This window comes from Cyprinus carpio, chromosome A22, assembly GCF_018340385.1.
Source record: "Cyprinus carpio isolate SPL01 chromosome A22, ASM1834038v1, whole genome shotgun sequence".
Classification (NCBI taxonomy): Eukaryota; Metazoa; Chordata; class Actinopteri; order Cypriniformes; family Cyprinidae; genus Cyprinus; species Cyprinus carpio.
Window position 1 is genome coordinate 18,106,017 of NC_056593.1, and position 17,988 is coordinate 18,124,004.

General features: G+C 36.6%; 1 protein-coding gene across 7 annotated transcripts in view; it reads right to left on the reverse strand.

Moving 5' to 3' along the window:
- Nucleotides 1-17,988, reverse strand: part of LOC109072041 (E3 ubiquitin-protein ligase RNF123-like) — a 124,268-nt gene that overhangs the window by 65,508 nt on the left and 40,772 nt on the right. For 6 of the 7 annotated variants that reach the window (XM_042712144.1, XM_042712148.1, XM_042712146.1 and 3 more), the window contains exons 30-35: nt 17,471-17,558; nt 16,479-16,563; nt 11,152-11,291; nt 7,099-7,287; nt 2,562-2,637; nt 748-832 (exon numbers count right to left, since the gene is read on the reverse strand). In XM_042712144.1, coding sequence (XP_042568078.1) covers nt 748-832; nt 2,562-2,637; nt 7,099-7,287; nt 11,152-11,291; nt 16,479-16,563; nt 17,471-17,558 — 663 coding nt within the window. Of the gene's footprint in view, nt 1-211; nt 611-747; nt 833-2,561; nt 2,638-7,098; nt 7,288-11,151; nt 11,292-16,478; nt 16,564-17,470; nt 17,559-17,988 lie in introns of those variants that run through there. The other variant, XM_042712150.1, reaches the window with a different exon arrangement.

The following is a 17,988-nucleotide window of genomic DNA, read 5'->3' on the forward strand; positions in this document are numbered from 1 at the left end:
GCATATTAGGTGCCCTTTAAAAGTATTACTTTAGTTTAAAAAAATAAGCTATTTAGCAGTATTTAGCAAAAGACTAATTCAAAAGAAAGAACAAATTTGCCACAAAGCTTCTGCTTATAGTAGAAACAACATTAAAAATGCCACACACACACACACACACACACACACACACACACACAAAAAAGAGACTCCTGAGAGCAGGAATGATGGTGATAAATTGGAGCCCCTGTTTGTCCTTTCTTTAGTCTCACAGAAGTCTCATTTCATTCAACAGGAGCTCGTTATTGGATTTCACCTCCCCACAGGACAGGTTCTGTCCTGAATCCTGTTGCTCTGACCCTCTTCTCAGCCCACAGACACACAACAGGGACAGGATGGCTGTCAGACTTCCCTCAGGCAGCAGAGCATGCTCCTGGAGCTCAGACCAAAGTCACACAGCACTCAAACCAACACACAAACCTCTGCCATGTGCCCATTTCCTCAGAACATGTGCTCTTTGAAAAGTAAAATGCCTCTTGAACCAGAAACACAAGTCATGGAGACCCACTGACCAAATCCAAACAGAATTGAATACAACAGAAGCTTGGTTTGTGTACAACGACAGCCAGCCCTGCGTGACCGTATATTACCTTAATGTACATTTCCTTAGTCTACATCAGTAATTCATCCCGACAACATGCATAAATGTGGAAATCCCATTATATACAGGAGAAAATAATGAAACATAAAAAAAAGCCATAAACTCACCCATGTTTATCGGAGTCGACCAGAATGCGCACCAATATTCCTGTAACAGCCACTAGGATGGGGTAGTGATCGACACTCTCCAGGCCTATGCGGAAAATAAAACATGCTTTTATTACTGGTTCAGATAATGACCATGTTTATCGGAGTCGATCTGTTTTTTTTTTTTTTTTTTTTTTTTTTTTTGCTACAATACATCATATAGAGCTGCTGTGATTGTGTATATATATATATAATTATATATATATATATATATATATATATATTTATTTCTGAGAAATAAATTCAATGTTTTTGTTAATATACAGCTACTTTGATCATTCTGATTAAATTAGCGTTTGTACAATTTGATCGAATCATCTCTGCAATTTCCACTGGTCTTGACAGAGGTGTGTGGATTACATTTCACTTGTAGATAAAGTGTCAATATTTTTTTTTATTATATTATTTTATGTTTATATATCCATAAAATATAACCATAAAACACAACACAATGAAGTGCAATAATCAAAAACAGGTAAAACTCGTACAAAATCAGTAATACAGTACATTGTGCCCTATTTTTTTTTACATATTATTTTACAGTATGTGTGTGCGTGTGTCATAAAACTAAACAATTATTATTACTAGTATATAATATGGTACATTTAATATAATGTGTGTATATATACACACACACATATTTATACAAAATTTTTTATACACGTTTAATTAATATAAATACAAATATTTTATATAACGTAACATCAAAAAAATTATTTGAGCAATTTTATTATATAATTATATATTTTTTTATAATTTCATAATTATTTTAAATATAAAAAGTGTTTTCCACCTCTATATATTTCTGACAAATTTATACAATGCTATAAAAAACTGTTTTTGGTAGGTTAAGTAAATAAGTAAAATAATTTTGTTATTTAGTTAGGAAGGGAATTTCTCTCCAAATAACAGCCTATTTACAATTGATTGATTTGAGATTTAGATAATTTTCTTTCTGCGGAGCAATATTCTGAAGCACAGGTCAATGGAGTGCAAGCAGCAATCTTGCTGGAAAGATTCGCCCAATTCTGTTTCGTTTGACTTTTTCCAAGGACACCTTAATGCTTTCATACCAAATTTTCTCTGAATTTCACTGATGGACCATCAAATACATCACCGCCCCCATGAAGAGAGAGAAAAAAAAATGAATAGGACTGGAGAACTCATCATGTGGTGAATAAATGGCACCTAATAACAACTTTGAAATGCACTGAAAGCCAGGCTTTTCTGTATGCCCCTCTAGGGGTTAATTTCAAACTAACAACATGACCCAGCCTCGTTCATTATAAATCTATCGTTCTGCAATGTCAAGGCTAAAAAACTGGCCTGACGACAGTCTCAGTATCCTCCTGAATTGGATTATGTTTTCATACTAACTTGCCATGTAATCTCTTGACCTATTCTTCTCATTTCATTCCCTGAGTGTACAGGCTGACTTTCCAAACTTATGAAAGGGTTTCAGAGGTGATGTCAAGAACATTGCAAAATGCATATCAAATTACTTTTTATTTGATCTGGGACTATAAAAGGAACATGTGAAAAGTCGAATGTGAGGTTACAACAAACCATATTTCGGCTCACAAGGGACGTGATTAAGGATGAACCAAAATACCTGAGAGGTTTAAATTCAGCACAGCACACCAAGCATTCCAGAAATATAATTGCATTCAAGTGTATCCTCAAGTGCTTAGTAAAGCATGCAGTTCATGTTCAATGCTTCTATTTGAATTAATGTAAGATTAAATTTGCATAAGAAGGAAATTGGTGAGAATTACCTGGGAGGCGCAAGTTGACCACCCTGTCAAAAAGGTTTCTTTCTGCCGTGACTCTATTTAAGACCTGGTTCAGAAGCTGCAGAAAGACAATAAAAAAAAAAACAAATGTTGTCAAACTAAGTATAAAAAGAAACATTACCAGAGATGTGAAAGTTCTCCCAACTGAAGAAAATGTTTATACATAAAAGAAACAAAAACACAAGATTAAAGAAAAACAAACAAACAAACAAACAAAAAACACTACATTACAAACACAAAGCAAAGAAAAACAAAAACACAAAAACAACATGAAACAAAACAAAACAAAAACACTATTACAAACAAACACAACCAAAGCCAAGCAAAACTAAACAAAAAAACCAAAGCCAAGCAAAACTAAACAAAAAACAAAACACCAAGCAAAACTAAACAAAAAACAAAACACATAACAAAAGTAAAGCAAAAACAAAAAGAAACTAAAAACATAAAAAAGAAATGCTTCTGAAGAACACAAAACCAGATATGTTGAAGAATCTCCATATGATACAGGTCTATGGGGTCCAAAATAACAAAACAATGAACCCCACTAACTTTTTTACTGTATGGAGAAAAAAAGAAAAAGAAAAAAGAACTTAATAGTTTGTGTTCTTCAGGAAAAAAAGAAATGCAAAAGGGTATGACATAAGGGTAAGTAAATGAAAAATCACAAAAATCTTGATTTTTTGGGGGGTAAACTATTCCCTTAACATAAACAGATGTCACCTGAACCAGTCCGAAAGGGTTTCAGTGAGCAAATCAAACATGCTGTATCTGGTCATAAATCAAAGTGATATCCAGACCGCAATAATAATTTCCTTCGCTCATTTAGCACGCAACTTGGACTTAGCATCTAACGCCCAAGATTTAATTGAGAGGTACCAAGCTGCTAGGTGCCAATTACTGACGTTCACTATAGTACACTGCATGTAATTGCATTCAAAGATAGGATAAATCCTTCAGGGACAGGAAAAATGCAAATGGTAAGTATGCTTGAGGTGGGAGTTGTGCTCCAAAGGACGTGTGGATGCCTGCTGTGCTCACAGGTGTGTTTCAGTTAAAGTCTGATTACAAGCCGCAGGTGAACGGATGCTCCGCTGGGAATAGAGCCCATGTAAGCGCTGTGAGAAAAACCCACCAGAGAACACATTTTCAAAGCCTTCTCCTCCATAATTGAGGCATTGAAAACATGCAGTAGCCTTGAGAACAATATTCACTCGCTCCTCATTTGCACTTTAGTCATTGATTACATGTAGTTTGTGTGGATTTTTTAATGGGTTTGTAAAATTTTGAATATGGTAATTTGTTAAGTGGTTTTTACCCTCAGGACATGAAAAGTAATTAAATATTATATGAGGTTTTTTTGTTGTTGCTGTTTTTGTTTGTTTGTTTTGGTTTGCACATTTTTTTCAACCCTTTTACCAACTTTTGAACATGAATAAAAACCCTGACTTTTGTGATTTCATTATTGCTGGGTAGTAAGCATTAAATATACATCAAAAATAAAAATGACACTCAAATGTTAAAAAAAAAATCTACATGAGAATGGGTAACAGGGTTGAAAAACTTTAGATTTTGCATAAATTTAGATTTTGAATAAAAACTGTGTTTTAAAAAAACTTTTTTACTTGACTTTTTTACTTAAATTTTTTATATTTGTGTATTGGTTGGAGTTTTGAAAACTGGACAAAAGTACAGTACATACGGTTTAAAAACACGAATTTTGTGATTTCATTATTTCTGAGAAGTATCATCACTTACATCAAAATAAAATTTTATACTAATTTATAATAATAGTAATAATAACAAATGGCTGATAACAGGTAGGCCTGTCTTACCTCATCTAGTCGCGGTCATTACAGACAACCGCGATTAATTTGCTCCTTTAGCAGCCACAAGATGTACTTCAATATGGAGCAGCGGTTTGCTCATTTGCCAGCATTGACAATTTAAACCTGACATGACTAATTGAGTACAAACAACGTTCATTTCCATTGTTTTCAACCCTGTTACCAAAATTTTGGACATGAGTACAGTACATACGGTTTAAAACCCTGAATTTTGTGATTCGTGTAAGATTGCTTATTTAAATGAATTAGTGAAAAGATAGAGAACAGGATAGATTGTGCGTGTGTGAGCTGTAAGTCTCTCTACTAAAAGTTTATAACTTATAAAACAGTGATGTTTCCATCTTGTCACTGAGAAATATAATGTCTGTGTGCGCTGCTCGATCTCACTGTAGCTGTGCATGTGCCTCAGTGAAGGCAGCACATTCATTAAGAGCGGTGATTAAATTGACTCCGGACAGGACACTAAAAACAGATGCAGAGAGGAGAGAATAGACATGACAGCAGAAAATACTGCACAGACACCGCAAACTCACTGTTCCCGATTCTTGAAATATTAGAAGAAAAATATAAATATTGACGTGGGGGTTTATATGAATGTATCTCTGAAAGGAACTGACTGTATGCAGAAATGTTTCGATTTTGTCCCTCTTACCTCTGTATAATGCATATTAAAGTAGTGTTTGAAAGCTGCTTTGTTTACAGTGGTACACAACAGAAACTGTATCGCTGCTGTTCCATAAGCGCCACCTGCTGCCAGATAGTGAATCTGTGTTGATAATCTCTCTGCTGTTTTTGTTTCGTGCAGATGTTTTAAGGAATTACACAATCAAATTTAAATCAAAAACTCCTTATGCTACATCTATTAGTATTGTGATTAAAATGCTGTGGTTGCCTCTAGTTTCATTTTCATGTACTGGATCAGTGCATTCTGCTAATGTGACAGCACTTTCTTAATATTAATCAAACAGCAACAACAAAGAATCACTCACTGCTCTTGATTGAAAAGCTTTTGTAACTTTAATAAAGATTAATCTTTAATTTATACAGTCAAATATGCAATGCTGTTTTACATTTCATTACTTTATTCAATTTCTGTACCTAAAAACTAATGTTAGACCTACCTAAAAAAACTGAAAATCACTGTTTATTTTATTTGTATCTTTACTTTATTGTATTTATTCGTGCTGTTGCTTGTAGTTGGATTATTCTTTTTTTCTTTATTTTTATTTGACATTATAGTTTTTCCCTAAACATAGCACAGACGTGGCAGCGGTACGTGCGGCAGTAGAACCACCGTTTTGGATGGCCACCTACTGTACCTAATGGTACCGAAAACGTGCAAAGTAACAATCCTTTGTAACCATTATTTTATGGTATTTAACGACAGACAATTAAATACCATAAAAATCATAATCGTCAATGTCCTAAGACAGGCTATTAATTCCCATAATCACAATTATTTCTTAGAAAATTAATCATCAGCCAAATTGCATAATCATGACAGCCCTAATAACAGGGTTGCAAAACATGCAGATTCATCTTAAAAACAACTATCAGCTGATAGTGATTAGATAATTTTGCCTAAAACATTAGATTTTAGGTATTGATAAACTTATATTTACTGTAATTGTTTTTGTTGTTGTTTTTTACAATAACTTAATAGGGTTGAATAGTTGAGCAAGTGCAGTCAAATAAAGAGAACAGAATAAGATTTACGTGTTTTCACTCAATGCCATAGAAAGATTAATACACTAACTAAATACATAAATACATACATACACACATGAGATTTGTAATAGTTAATAGTTTGATAATAGTTTTAATAATGGAAAATTAAAGTGTACCCTATATGTGGAAAGCACCAGATATACTCGTACATTAACAGACTTTTTTTTTTTTTTTTTTTTTTAAGTGCCCATAAAGTTTAAACGCATTAAATATCTTCCATCCTTTTTTCTAATAATGACTGCACTCCCATTCATCACCCTTGTAAGAACTTTTATGGTTTGACAAAATGACTTAATTTATGGATCTATAAACCCCGTCCATTAGCTTCCATCCAATACAGATTCTCTGTGCTGCTGAGCTGTTTTCTGAACTACATTTCACACAATGTCTCTGTTTCTGAAGCACCCAATTCACTAAAAGAATAAACGCAAACATGGTCCAAAAAAAAAAAAAAAAACCACTATCTTTAATTTATTAAACAAACAAAAAATAATAATAATAACAATGGATCATAATAACATAGGACTATAGAGGAAGGTTCTGAGATATTGTCTGCGCAGACAGCAGACCAGTCTAGTTAGATGTCTACATAGTACACTGACCTCTTATTTCAAAAGATAAAAAATTAGTTTTATTTTCACATAATGACCCTCTCTTGAACAGGTTCATAAATTTTCTCAGTGTTGTTAATAATTTAGTTTTGGAAAAAGTCAGAGAGCTGTGCACTGCGGGAGTCTGAGAAAATAAACCGAAATGTTTAATAGCAAATTGCTTCAAACAGGATCATTAACTCAGAATTCAGCATGAAACTGCTTTAGAAAAATGTTAATGGTGAGCATAAAATAAGTTTCATTTTATTCACTTTGCACTTGCAAGTTCTGAATGTTGCTTTAATCTTTAGAACAGCATTTACAGAACACATCCCAGCTGTCAATCACGCTCACCTGAGCCAATCGGCGCAGCAGCAGCTCGGCGGAGGGGCGGGTCCAGTCCAGGAATATTTCCGGCACTAGAGTGATGGTCATCTCCAGGACCCGTAACAGACTGACAGAGAGATCAAAACAGGTCGCGCACACCTTTAACTGCCGCGTGTCCACGAAATTCCTCTCAGGACGCTCAGCTGCCTGCTGGATCTGACAGGAAATAAATGAAGGCATGAAGAGACACAATAAGACGACACAGGGAGGTCAAAAACAGGTCGCGCACACCCCAATGGCTCAAACTGATGATAAGATGGGGGGAGTTTTTAATTTATTTTGTTGGTCTGCTCAGATGGGACCAATGTTTCCTTTATTTTGCTTTGTAAATATTTGATTTGACCCTTGATGTAACTTAATGCACATTTTAGGTTATCTGAGAAAACATTTTTTACAGTGTTGTGTTACCAAGAAATTCTATTAAAAATCATTTTTTTTAAAATCTCAAGCAATACAGTTTAATTCATTAAAATAATATAAAATAAAAATATGAAAGAAATGAAGCAGATTTTACACATAAATTCCATTTTAGAGGTCAGTTATTTATTAGGTTTATAATAAAATACACAAAATCAAACTGAAGCATTTAAACTGATAATAGAATAGAATAGAATAGAATAGAATAGAATAGAATAGAATAGAATAGAATAGAATATTAAGCATTTAAACTGAGATATGCAAGCTAAATATTTTCAAAAAACATGAGCGTGAATTCTTATATAATTATCTAAATATCCCTATAGTAGAGTTTGCACACCACTACACCTGTGTGTAACTGTAAATGTCTCTGAGTTTTGTCACTGTTCTGTGCCCATCATCTTCTATTTCCACCACTTAATCAAGCTACTCCTTTTTAAAACATGATGATGTTTTATTACAAATGTCATTGCATTTGCGTTAGCTCGTGTTGAGCTATTTCGTCCACAACCATTAAAGTAGCCTATTCCATTTCTACAGCGACTCATTGGCGCACATCATTCTCTTTCTATGAAACATGTAAACCGCATTCACCGGTTCTAACTCTATAGCGGTTTGCCCAAGAATTGCAATTATTTTGCATTTACTAGCTTTCCCAACTCACTTTTGCGACTGTATGCAGTGTTGCACGGAATGAGGTAAAATAAGACCCAATGACAGTCAACTTACTAAAGATCATATTAGAGGAACAGCAATACATTGAGGATAAGACCATGGGCTTTTAATTTAGCAAAAGGACCCAGAATACCCCAGCAAGCACCCTGCAACCAGCCTGCAACACCCCATCAACCCCCTGCATCCACATAGCAACACCCCAGCAACCAACCTGCAATCACCCAGCAACAACCCTGCAACTCTTCAACAAACACAAAGCAACACCCCATCAACCCCCCCCACAACCATGCAGCAACCACATAGTAACACCCCATCAACACCCTGCAGCCACACAGCAACACCACACAACCACATAGCGACACCCCAGCAACCAGCTTGCAATCACATAGCTACCCCCAAACAAACCACCCTGCAACCACATAGCAGCAACCCAACAACCACACAGCAACACCCCAGAAACACCCTGTAGCCACATAGCAACACCCCAGAAACACCCTGCAGCCACATAGCAACCAGCTTGCAATCACATAGCAACCCTCAATCAAACCACCCTGCAATTCACCCAGAACACCATAATAACTGCATGGGAAAGTGCTAAAAAAAAACACTCAGAATGACTTAGCAATTGCATAGCAAGGCCTTGCAAACCACCCTCATCCACCTAATGTTGTGTTGGTGGGATTGTCATAAGCACCAACATTGCATCATTCATTTCTTTAGGCATAAAACCTTTGTATTTAGTGCACTTATGTTTAAACTCTTGATGCTTAGACATTCTCATCAGTCTTTCCTGCATCTACTCTTCATTTCAATTTAGCACTCACTGAAACTGAGGCCGTAAACACATCACAAACTCCCCTGGAGACCGCTGCCTCCTAATTCGTGGCTCATCGCAGATGAAAGACGCTTCTAAGAGCCAGCCAAACCTCCAGGCAAAGTAGCATAAGAATCAAAGTCCAGTCTGCAATAAGCAGAATTTCAGTGCTTCAGCTCTCCTGAAAGACACTGATTTAAGAGTAGAGAGAGCCTGGTGAGAAAGTGCCTTTACATCTGAGGTTTAATTCCCCTCCATTATAGATCAGGGAGGTTTTGCTTTGGTCTGTATCTTCCCCTGAGATTCTAAAGCCTGTGTTTAGTAATGACCCTACCACAGGAGGGGCAGGCAAGCTGCTCTTCCCAAAAGGTTGTTTCCATGGTGTCCAAATGATCAAATTAGTGTGCAGTTGAATGAAGTTGTTAACAGGGTGAAATGAGCGCAAGGTAAACTACATTTCCTTAAGGAAATACCAGTGCTTGCAAAGCTACAAAATAATAGTGTTATGTTAGGCTTCAGCCTTTGGTTATTCATAAATTAAAAGCAAATTGTGTCGTTTTTTTGCACTATGAACATGAATGATACTTCAAATCATTTATTGAAGAAAGGCATACTATCCCTTTAAGTGTATGAAGTTTACTTAATAGCAATTGCCTAACAACACCCTAGTAACCATCTAGTAAACTGAAGCAACCACCTAATGACACTCTAACAAGCATTAAACATCTTAAAAACTGCACCGCCAATCAACAGCCAGTAAGAACACCTTAGCAATGCCTTAGCAACCACCTAAAGCACTCAAACAACCACCTAGCAATACTCTAGAATCACCCTGGAATACCACCTATAAAGTCCTAACAACCACTAAGCCACCCAGATCACCCAAAAAAAAAGCCCAACAACACACTAGCAAAACACATTAGCAGCACACTAGCACTGTGGCGTTGATGTTTGCATGGGAAAGCTCAACTCCCATTTTCTTCCAAAGTAACAGAAGTCTTGTAATTAGGCACTTCTGATCGACACAATCAAACCCCCCCAAAAAAATCTAATGAACATTTCAAAGGCTAAGTAACTTGAACATAAAGATTCATTTTACACTGAAACGTATGATGGTAGGTTAATTCAGTTCAAATATCAAGTGGCAGTCATAAACACATTGTCATTAATAATAATTTACAGGCTCTGATTGAGTTAGTGGAAAGTTACAGAATTGCAGGGCTAATAAGTGGGGCTGAGAAAACAATCGCCTACAGATTTAAATAAGTAGAGTTTCATTTAACTTTTGGATAAAGAAAAAAACTTTAACTCTAGCTCTGTGGTGTGTTCTCAAAACATTAGCTATGTTTCCATCACGCTGTTTTTGTGCACATTTTGAAGTTTCGCATCAGAAACAAGTGACGGAAACGCCAAATTAAAAAAAAGAAAAAAAAAAACACACAAACACAAACCGCAAACCCATTTTAACACTCGCTTGAGGTAGCTTCTGACTTGTGTGAAAAAGGGTTAATGCAAATAATGGGAGATGGAAACGCATTTTGCGAATAAATTCCTCCATGCGTATAAAAAAAAAGTAATGTGACTGTGCATTATGGGACGGCAATAATTGGCTAAAGCGAACCGATCTCATTGCACAGCATCTGAAATGTTGTTATGGTCATTCTTAAATGCCCAAGCAAAGTCCGTCATCAAAGTTTTTATGTATAATTGTCTTGCACGACTGGGATCCCAAACAGCAGGATCCACCTCCGAAAGCAATGCCTGCATTTCTTTTTGTTGGCTCGCTCTGAGGTGCAAATAATTTATTATGAAAATGATTATATCCAGTGGCTTCTCCTACTTTTCTGAGTGATATTTAATGCCAGTTTATCAGGAAGTGACGATTTTGTTTTCTTTGACTCGTTGGATGGAAATGGTGCTTCTTCGCACATGTTTTATGCAATATTCCAATTTTGCGCATAAGTTAAATTAGCAACTTTGATGAAAACCCAGCTATTGATTGCTCTGTTTGTTTCAGTGTGTTGACACTTCAGCTTCTGCTTGAGCGTGAGGTGGGACTTTCTGTTGGTCTGACACATTAGAAGGTCTGTGGGGGGAAGGCAAAAGTTTCTTACCTCCTGTATCATGCCAATGAATTCGGAGAAGGCCCAGTTGAGCTGGTTTAAGACGCTATTGAGGAAACTGGCAGCCATGTCTTTGTCTTGACTAAGGAGTTCAGCCATGTGTCTCTGCAGCAGTAGTGATGGACAGGGCTCTGTAGCAAGAGAAAACCTCATTCAATCAGTATGTCTATCATCACATTGTTTTTTTTTTTGTTGTTGTTGTTTTTTTCACAAGTATAACAATCACAAAAGCAAACTATGGGTAGTCACTTCACAAATAATTTAGATCACGACTTTCTGTCTGTGAAAAAGATCACATGTGGATCAGTCAACGTACCTACAGTGACCAAACCAACCCTTTTTCTATAGTTTATGATATACAGTGCTCTACGTGCGATTCTTGGAAAGGTATAAAACCTCACTAACATCACATCATGTGGCAGGGTGAGCAAAGACAGATAAAGAGGCCCGAAGAGGCGCTTATTTGAAATGATATTCAAAATTAAAAAAGGGGGAATCAAGTGTCCATAGGAGAATGAGGATGAACTGAAAGGACATTTTAATAACTGGACTGTGAAGGTCTGGAGGCGTTAATAAAGGTTCAGGCACGGGGAGGGTGCCCTTCAAGTCCGGAAATCGAAAGTTGGTGGCTTTCGTACATCCTCAGAAAAAACTGTGCTCGTTAATAGGGCAGGACCTCAAAGGTACTCCTTTGTACCTTATACATGCACCCATAAATAAGGTACAGGTACCTGAGGCTTCTACCCTAGTGACAAGGTATTTCAGGTACAATTTTTGCACATTTCTTCTGACAGTGTGGCAACAACATTTCTTCTGTCAGTGTGACAACAGTAAAGTGAGCCGGTCAGTCGGCTGCAAATTGTGCTTCTGTCCCAGAGACTTGGTGTGGCAACTCTACCTCTTGTAGTGTAGGATTCCCTGCCTACTTCCTTCTTGAACCTATTGGGACACTCATGTTCCATTGAGACCGGTCTCTTGAGAAAAGGAGTGGGTAAGGCAACTCTGCTTTTGTTGCCATGGGATTCCCGACCTGCTCCTTTCCTGGACCTATGGGGAAACCATTGTGCATGCACTGCGAAGAGACTGGCCTTTCGTGGAGAGGCATGCTCTTCATTTAAAGGCAGTAGTGATGAGGTAGTACTAATTTCAGGTATGCCTCATCACAGGGATTGTGATTGTGCTTTTCGCTGATAAGAGAAAGGGACAGTGTTGATGTAAATGAGCACAGTCGTTCCATCACAATCAGTATTACAAAAGGACTGTCCGTCTAGCCATAACATAACTCTTGGATCCCATAAGAATACCTTAAAACCAATTTTACTTTTTTTAATTGAACCCACAGCCCTAATGACTCAATAATGAGATGAATGATAAATACCAGACCGGCATTGACATATAAGAGGGGAAACAATCAGATCTGAACATTGCATTCGAACAGAATGACGACACCAAATAATAAAATAATGAAACAACAAAGCAGAGGGCTGATGGGAAACCATCACCCCCGCCCCCTAGCCGTTCTATTACTGCTATCTGACCATGTCTAGAGAACACAGAAAGGGCACTCTCTCTCATTATATGCACACAAAGAGGACACTGGGTAATTTAATACCTTATCTAGAAAAGCACAGCGATCGCAAACACGCTAAAAGCCTTGGAGCACAGTGTTAAAAGCAGGAGCAAGCAATGGCAATAAAGCTCTAAATAAAGCTAATCATTAGACACTGAGGTATAGGTCTCTGATAGAGATGCAACCTTTATGTTTAATTAGATGAAGTCTGTGTAAGTGGCAGCTTGGAAAATAAGGGTTAGGGGGCAATAAGGGAGGAATAAACATATAATGAAAGAGATAAGAGAGACCAGGTAATAGGCAGCTATGGCACGATGCGCACGTTTCAGAATTCCAGGTGAGCGGCAAACAATCACTCTTTTACTGCTGAGTCAATTCAATTTTAAATTGCTTTAAATTGCCCTTTTCTACCAAGAAACAAAAAAGGATCAATATTGCAGAATGTTCTGGTCATTCTTTTCCATGCAATAACAACTGCGGACTGGACCTTTCAGGCTTCAAAAAAATATCAAGAACAACCATAAAAGTAGTTGACTTGTGTGCTCTAAGCTTTGGTTAAGGAACATACTGAAGTTTAGGTCAGAGGTTCTCAACTCTTGCCTTCAATCTCCACTGAGTTTAGCTCCAACCCTAAATCAAACACACTTGAACTAATAAAGGTCTTCAGGATTACTAGAAAGTGAATTTTATCAAGGTTGGAGTCAGGACAGTGGACCTCGAGGGCAAGAGTTGAGAACCTTTGGTTTAGGTTGTTATTAGTCTCAGCCTCAGAAGTCACGCCCACGGACCGTTGGCTAAACGTCTGATGCATACAGCACACAAAAGTGGAAACACTTCAGGAGTTTCAAAGTCATCATCGGATTGGTTGAATTATACAGGACTTCCGGGAGATGTGTGTGTCGCGTTCTTTAACGTTCCACCTGGAAACAAAGACGCCGTGCCGCCAAACCCCCTCACGAAAGAAGAAAGCTGTCATGTATACAACTGTGACGATGAGCGCTTATCAGGATCAACTATACGCTGGATTCTCAAAAGTAAGTAAAATATTTTGAGTTCGCAGCACAGAATCCTTAAAATACGCCTGAGAGTTTTACACACTGGTCTGTTACTGTGGCAACATTTCCACGCCCCGAAACCTGCCGCTAAATTAAACGAACTGTGATTGGTTGTTTGACATGTCGGTCATATGGCCTCATGGGTGGGCCTTGGCCAAAGAAAGCTGACATGGATTTCAGACCATCAGCCATCAGTCTGAAGGTCTGGCTACGCAAGACTAGGTTGTTATTTACTAACAATCATCCCACCAGGGAACTATTCCAACCAGATCATTGAGTCAACTAGTTACCTATGTTTTTTTTTTTTTTTTAGGTGAAAACAGTACAATGACAAATTTATTTAGGACTTATAATAATATAACCAGTGTATTTTTTAACCAAGTATAACATGTTGATTCTGATGAATATTTGAATTTGCACTGTGCAGCCAGTATTTTGAGCAGCATAATTAACTAATAATTTAGAGTATGACACAGAGGTGACACATTAATCACATAGTAATTAGCCCAATTACTGAGGGGAATAAACAAACTACTGGTGAGGACAAGACATGACTAGAAGGGACTAAGGGAGCAAACTTGGGCAAAACTGAATCTTTACAAATGGTGAACGGTTATGTGGACACAATCCTAAATGCAAATCAGTCTGCTGTGAACCTGCTTTACATTCACTTCAATCATTCAGTCTACAACAGAGCAGACCAGCACTTAGGATAGTGTTTAATAAGGGTCAACCAGAGGTGAAAACTACCAAATGAGAACGAAACTTACTTTGAAAACTAGCAATTGACAAATCCCCTGGACGTCATGCAAATGAAAGTGAAAAAAAAAAAAAAAAAAGATGGAATTAGCATTGAGACAAGACTCATAAGACCAGGGAAGGAATTCATGCATCAAGTACAAGACAAGCTGAAGCATCAATACAAGTGTCTCTTCACAAAGTGACAACTTTACAATTTATTCCCCTCAGCTTTGCAAGCACTGGCCTTCTGATTTAGCGGTACTAGCCTCTCTTCTTGTATGCAAATTGACACTTTTAATCAATTCCTGATATATAAAATGTTCATGTTACTTATTGAACATCCTGTTTCCCTCTGAATTACATCACATTACAGAAGTAAAATCGGAATGTTTTCATATTGACCATAAAAAGGAACCTAATCTTGGAAGATATCATGTTTTTACCATCCATAATTACCTGAGCTAGGCTGATCTTTTATGTACATAAAAAAAAATTGGCTGGCAGTGACCTGAATGATTAAATTCACAGTATACTGCTTTAAAGTAAATTGATAAGGGGAAATGTCTCTGGTCGATAAAACAGATGGTTTGACTTAATGGATGGTCTCTTAAAAAGTACTGATCTGACAGGCTGCTGAAAGAAATAAAGGACGAGTGAACAGTCACGTTCTTGACCCTGAGACTGTGTGTGCATATGAAGTTGGCAAGTTTGTCTTTAATGAATCAGAAGCAAAGAGACTTTTCATATGAGGTGCTGAAGTAAGTAACACATACACATACACATATAATATATATATATATATATGTATATATATATATATATATATATGTATATATATATATATATATATATATGTATATATATATATATGTATATATATATCATATATATATATATATATATATATATATATATATATATATATATATATATGTGTATGTATTATATATATATATATGCGTGTATGTATGTGTATACACACACACACACACACACACAGATTATCAACGCATTTTGTAAAAATTACCAAAGTTGCACTGTATGACATTACAGAAAGTTACGACCCTGAGACTGTGTGTGCATATGAAGTTGGCAAGTTTGTCTTTAATGAATCAGAAGCAAAGAGACACACAGAATAGCGCTCATGCTAGGCTTAGGCTTATATCGGTGGAAAACACCAACTATACAAATTGCGTGGGGAAAACCATTCACTACAAGCAGGGCATCGCTGAAAATGAGTGTGTGAGATTGTTTACAGAATGCAGTTGTCACTGCTGCAAACTCCCGTATATAAAAATAATTATTTGAAAAATGTAATTTTCCAGCAGCCAGTAGGCCTCTCCCAAGTGTAGGCATTAATGCAGAATATTAAATAAAACCAACTCTAAGATGCTGACAGCATTCAGCCGAATTTCTAAGAATAATACCAAGCCGAAAAACTTTGTAATGAATTTTATTACTGTTTGGTCATGATGATAAATGACTCTTGAGAGTCTGTGCTCTGACTGTTTATTGTAAATATAAATCTGTGTCTAGTGTGTTCTGGGTTTTGATTTGTACATTATAGAACATAAATAAAACTGAGTTTGAAATGACAGACTGACAGATGGATCCTGTCAGAAAAATTATAGAACATAAATAAAACTGAGTTTGAGAAAACACTTCTAAGGCCATTTTTTTTTTTTTTTTGGAATGATCTTCATTATTAATGTATGCAATTCACTATAATATCACTAGTTTAATTGCATTTTAATCTATCGGCAGCCTTAATTCTATTACAATTATTTAATTTTTATATTAAAACATTACCAAATAATATAACAAATAGAAAGTCAATAGGAGGACAGAAAGTACAGAAAAGTAAATAAAAAGTTTTCAGAAAAAACAAAACAAAACTAAAGCTTGAAGATGGGCTGAAAATAAAGATGGAGGAGGACAGAAGAGTCACTCACTTTGCAGGCTGGGCAGGTTGGCGTCCTCAGGTTTGGTCTTCAGCAGATGAGGCAGACGTGTGTACCTGTAGCCAAAGCCACAACCCTGACAGGAGGAATAAAGTATAAGACCACGAACAGACTGCAAAGCTGTGCTGAGTGGCAACCACATTTAAACTTATGTATTTTTAACCAGAACAGCATGAATTAGTTGCTCAGTTTGGTCAGAAATAAATTAGTTGTAGGATGCGTATGTCACTTGCATTAAATAACACAAGACTACATTAACCCAAGGTTAAAAATGAAGGGTTAGCAATAAAACGTGTGAACAGAGGAAGTGTAAAGTTGGAAGAAAAGTGGTAAATGTATTTAGCTGCATTTTGTGTGTGTGAGTGTGTGTGTGTGTGTGTGTGTGTGTGTGTGTGTGTGCGCGTGTGTGCGTGTGTGTGTGTGTGTGTGTTTGTGTGTGAGTGTGTGTCCTAAAAGAACTATGGAAAACAAATCAGTCTTTTGTGACCAATGATCTGTGAGATATTAACGTTAGTCAGCTCTGTGTGAAGAGAAACTTAATTTGCAAACTGGATTTTTTTATGTTCTAATCGTAAATTAAAACCACAACAACAGAACAACACTCCCAAGAAACTCTAAAGATGATCAAGAACAGACCCACAATCATTTACGGTGATGTAACCCTGTTACATTTACGGATGAATAAACCCAGTAATGCTTTCTCTAAGACATTTAAAAAGTCACCCTTTCTTGGCACTGATAGCAGAATAAATGTTAAACAACTAAATGGGAGTAGCTGGTTTGTCAGGCCCATTTCATAAATGTTAAATGGAAACAGTGGAGATATGCTGCATAATGGCCCTGATATAATGCACCTATTCTGAGCTGAAATGTAATGGCAAAATTGGGGGGTGGGGGGTAGGCAAGGAGAAGATAAAAAGAAAGGAGCGAGTGGAAAGGGTAGGGAGGGGATTGTGTAAGATGGTAAAAGAAATGCTGCGTACCCTCCAAAGACGAACCAGGATCCAGTTGGTTTGAGCCCAAGGTCTCTGTTCATATGGAGCCAGTAAGTTCCTCATCATAGCCATCCGCCTGGGAGATATCACATCATAAATAATTAAACAAATAAAATAAAAAAAGAAAGAAAGAGACAAACACAGAAACAATGCACTAAGACAAATAAAATATTGAACCAAAGAAATAAGACACTGTACATGAAAATTATGTTGTCTGATGCATGTTGCATACAAAAACAGCAGGATATTTATAAAAATGACAAGCTCCATTCTAATTGGCTGCTTTTATGCAATTTTCATGAACCATGTTGCACAGGTGTTTCATAATTGGGCATAATTTATGAGTTACCAAATTGCTATATTGAGTTTTTTTTAAAACAAAACAAACAAAAATAAAAAATAAAAAAACTAAGCAAAACTAAACCATCAACAACAAAGCAAAAAGAAATGTAAACCATCAACCGCCCCCCAAAAAAGGCAAACTAAACCATCAAAAATGCAAAACA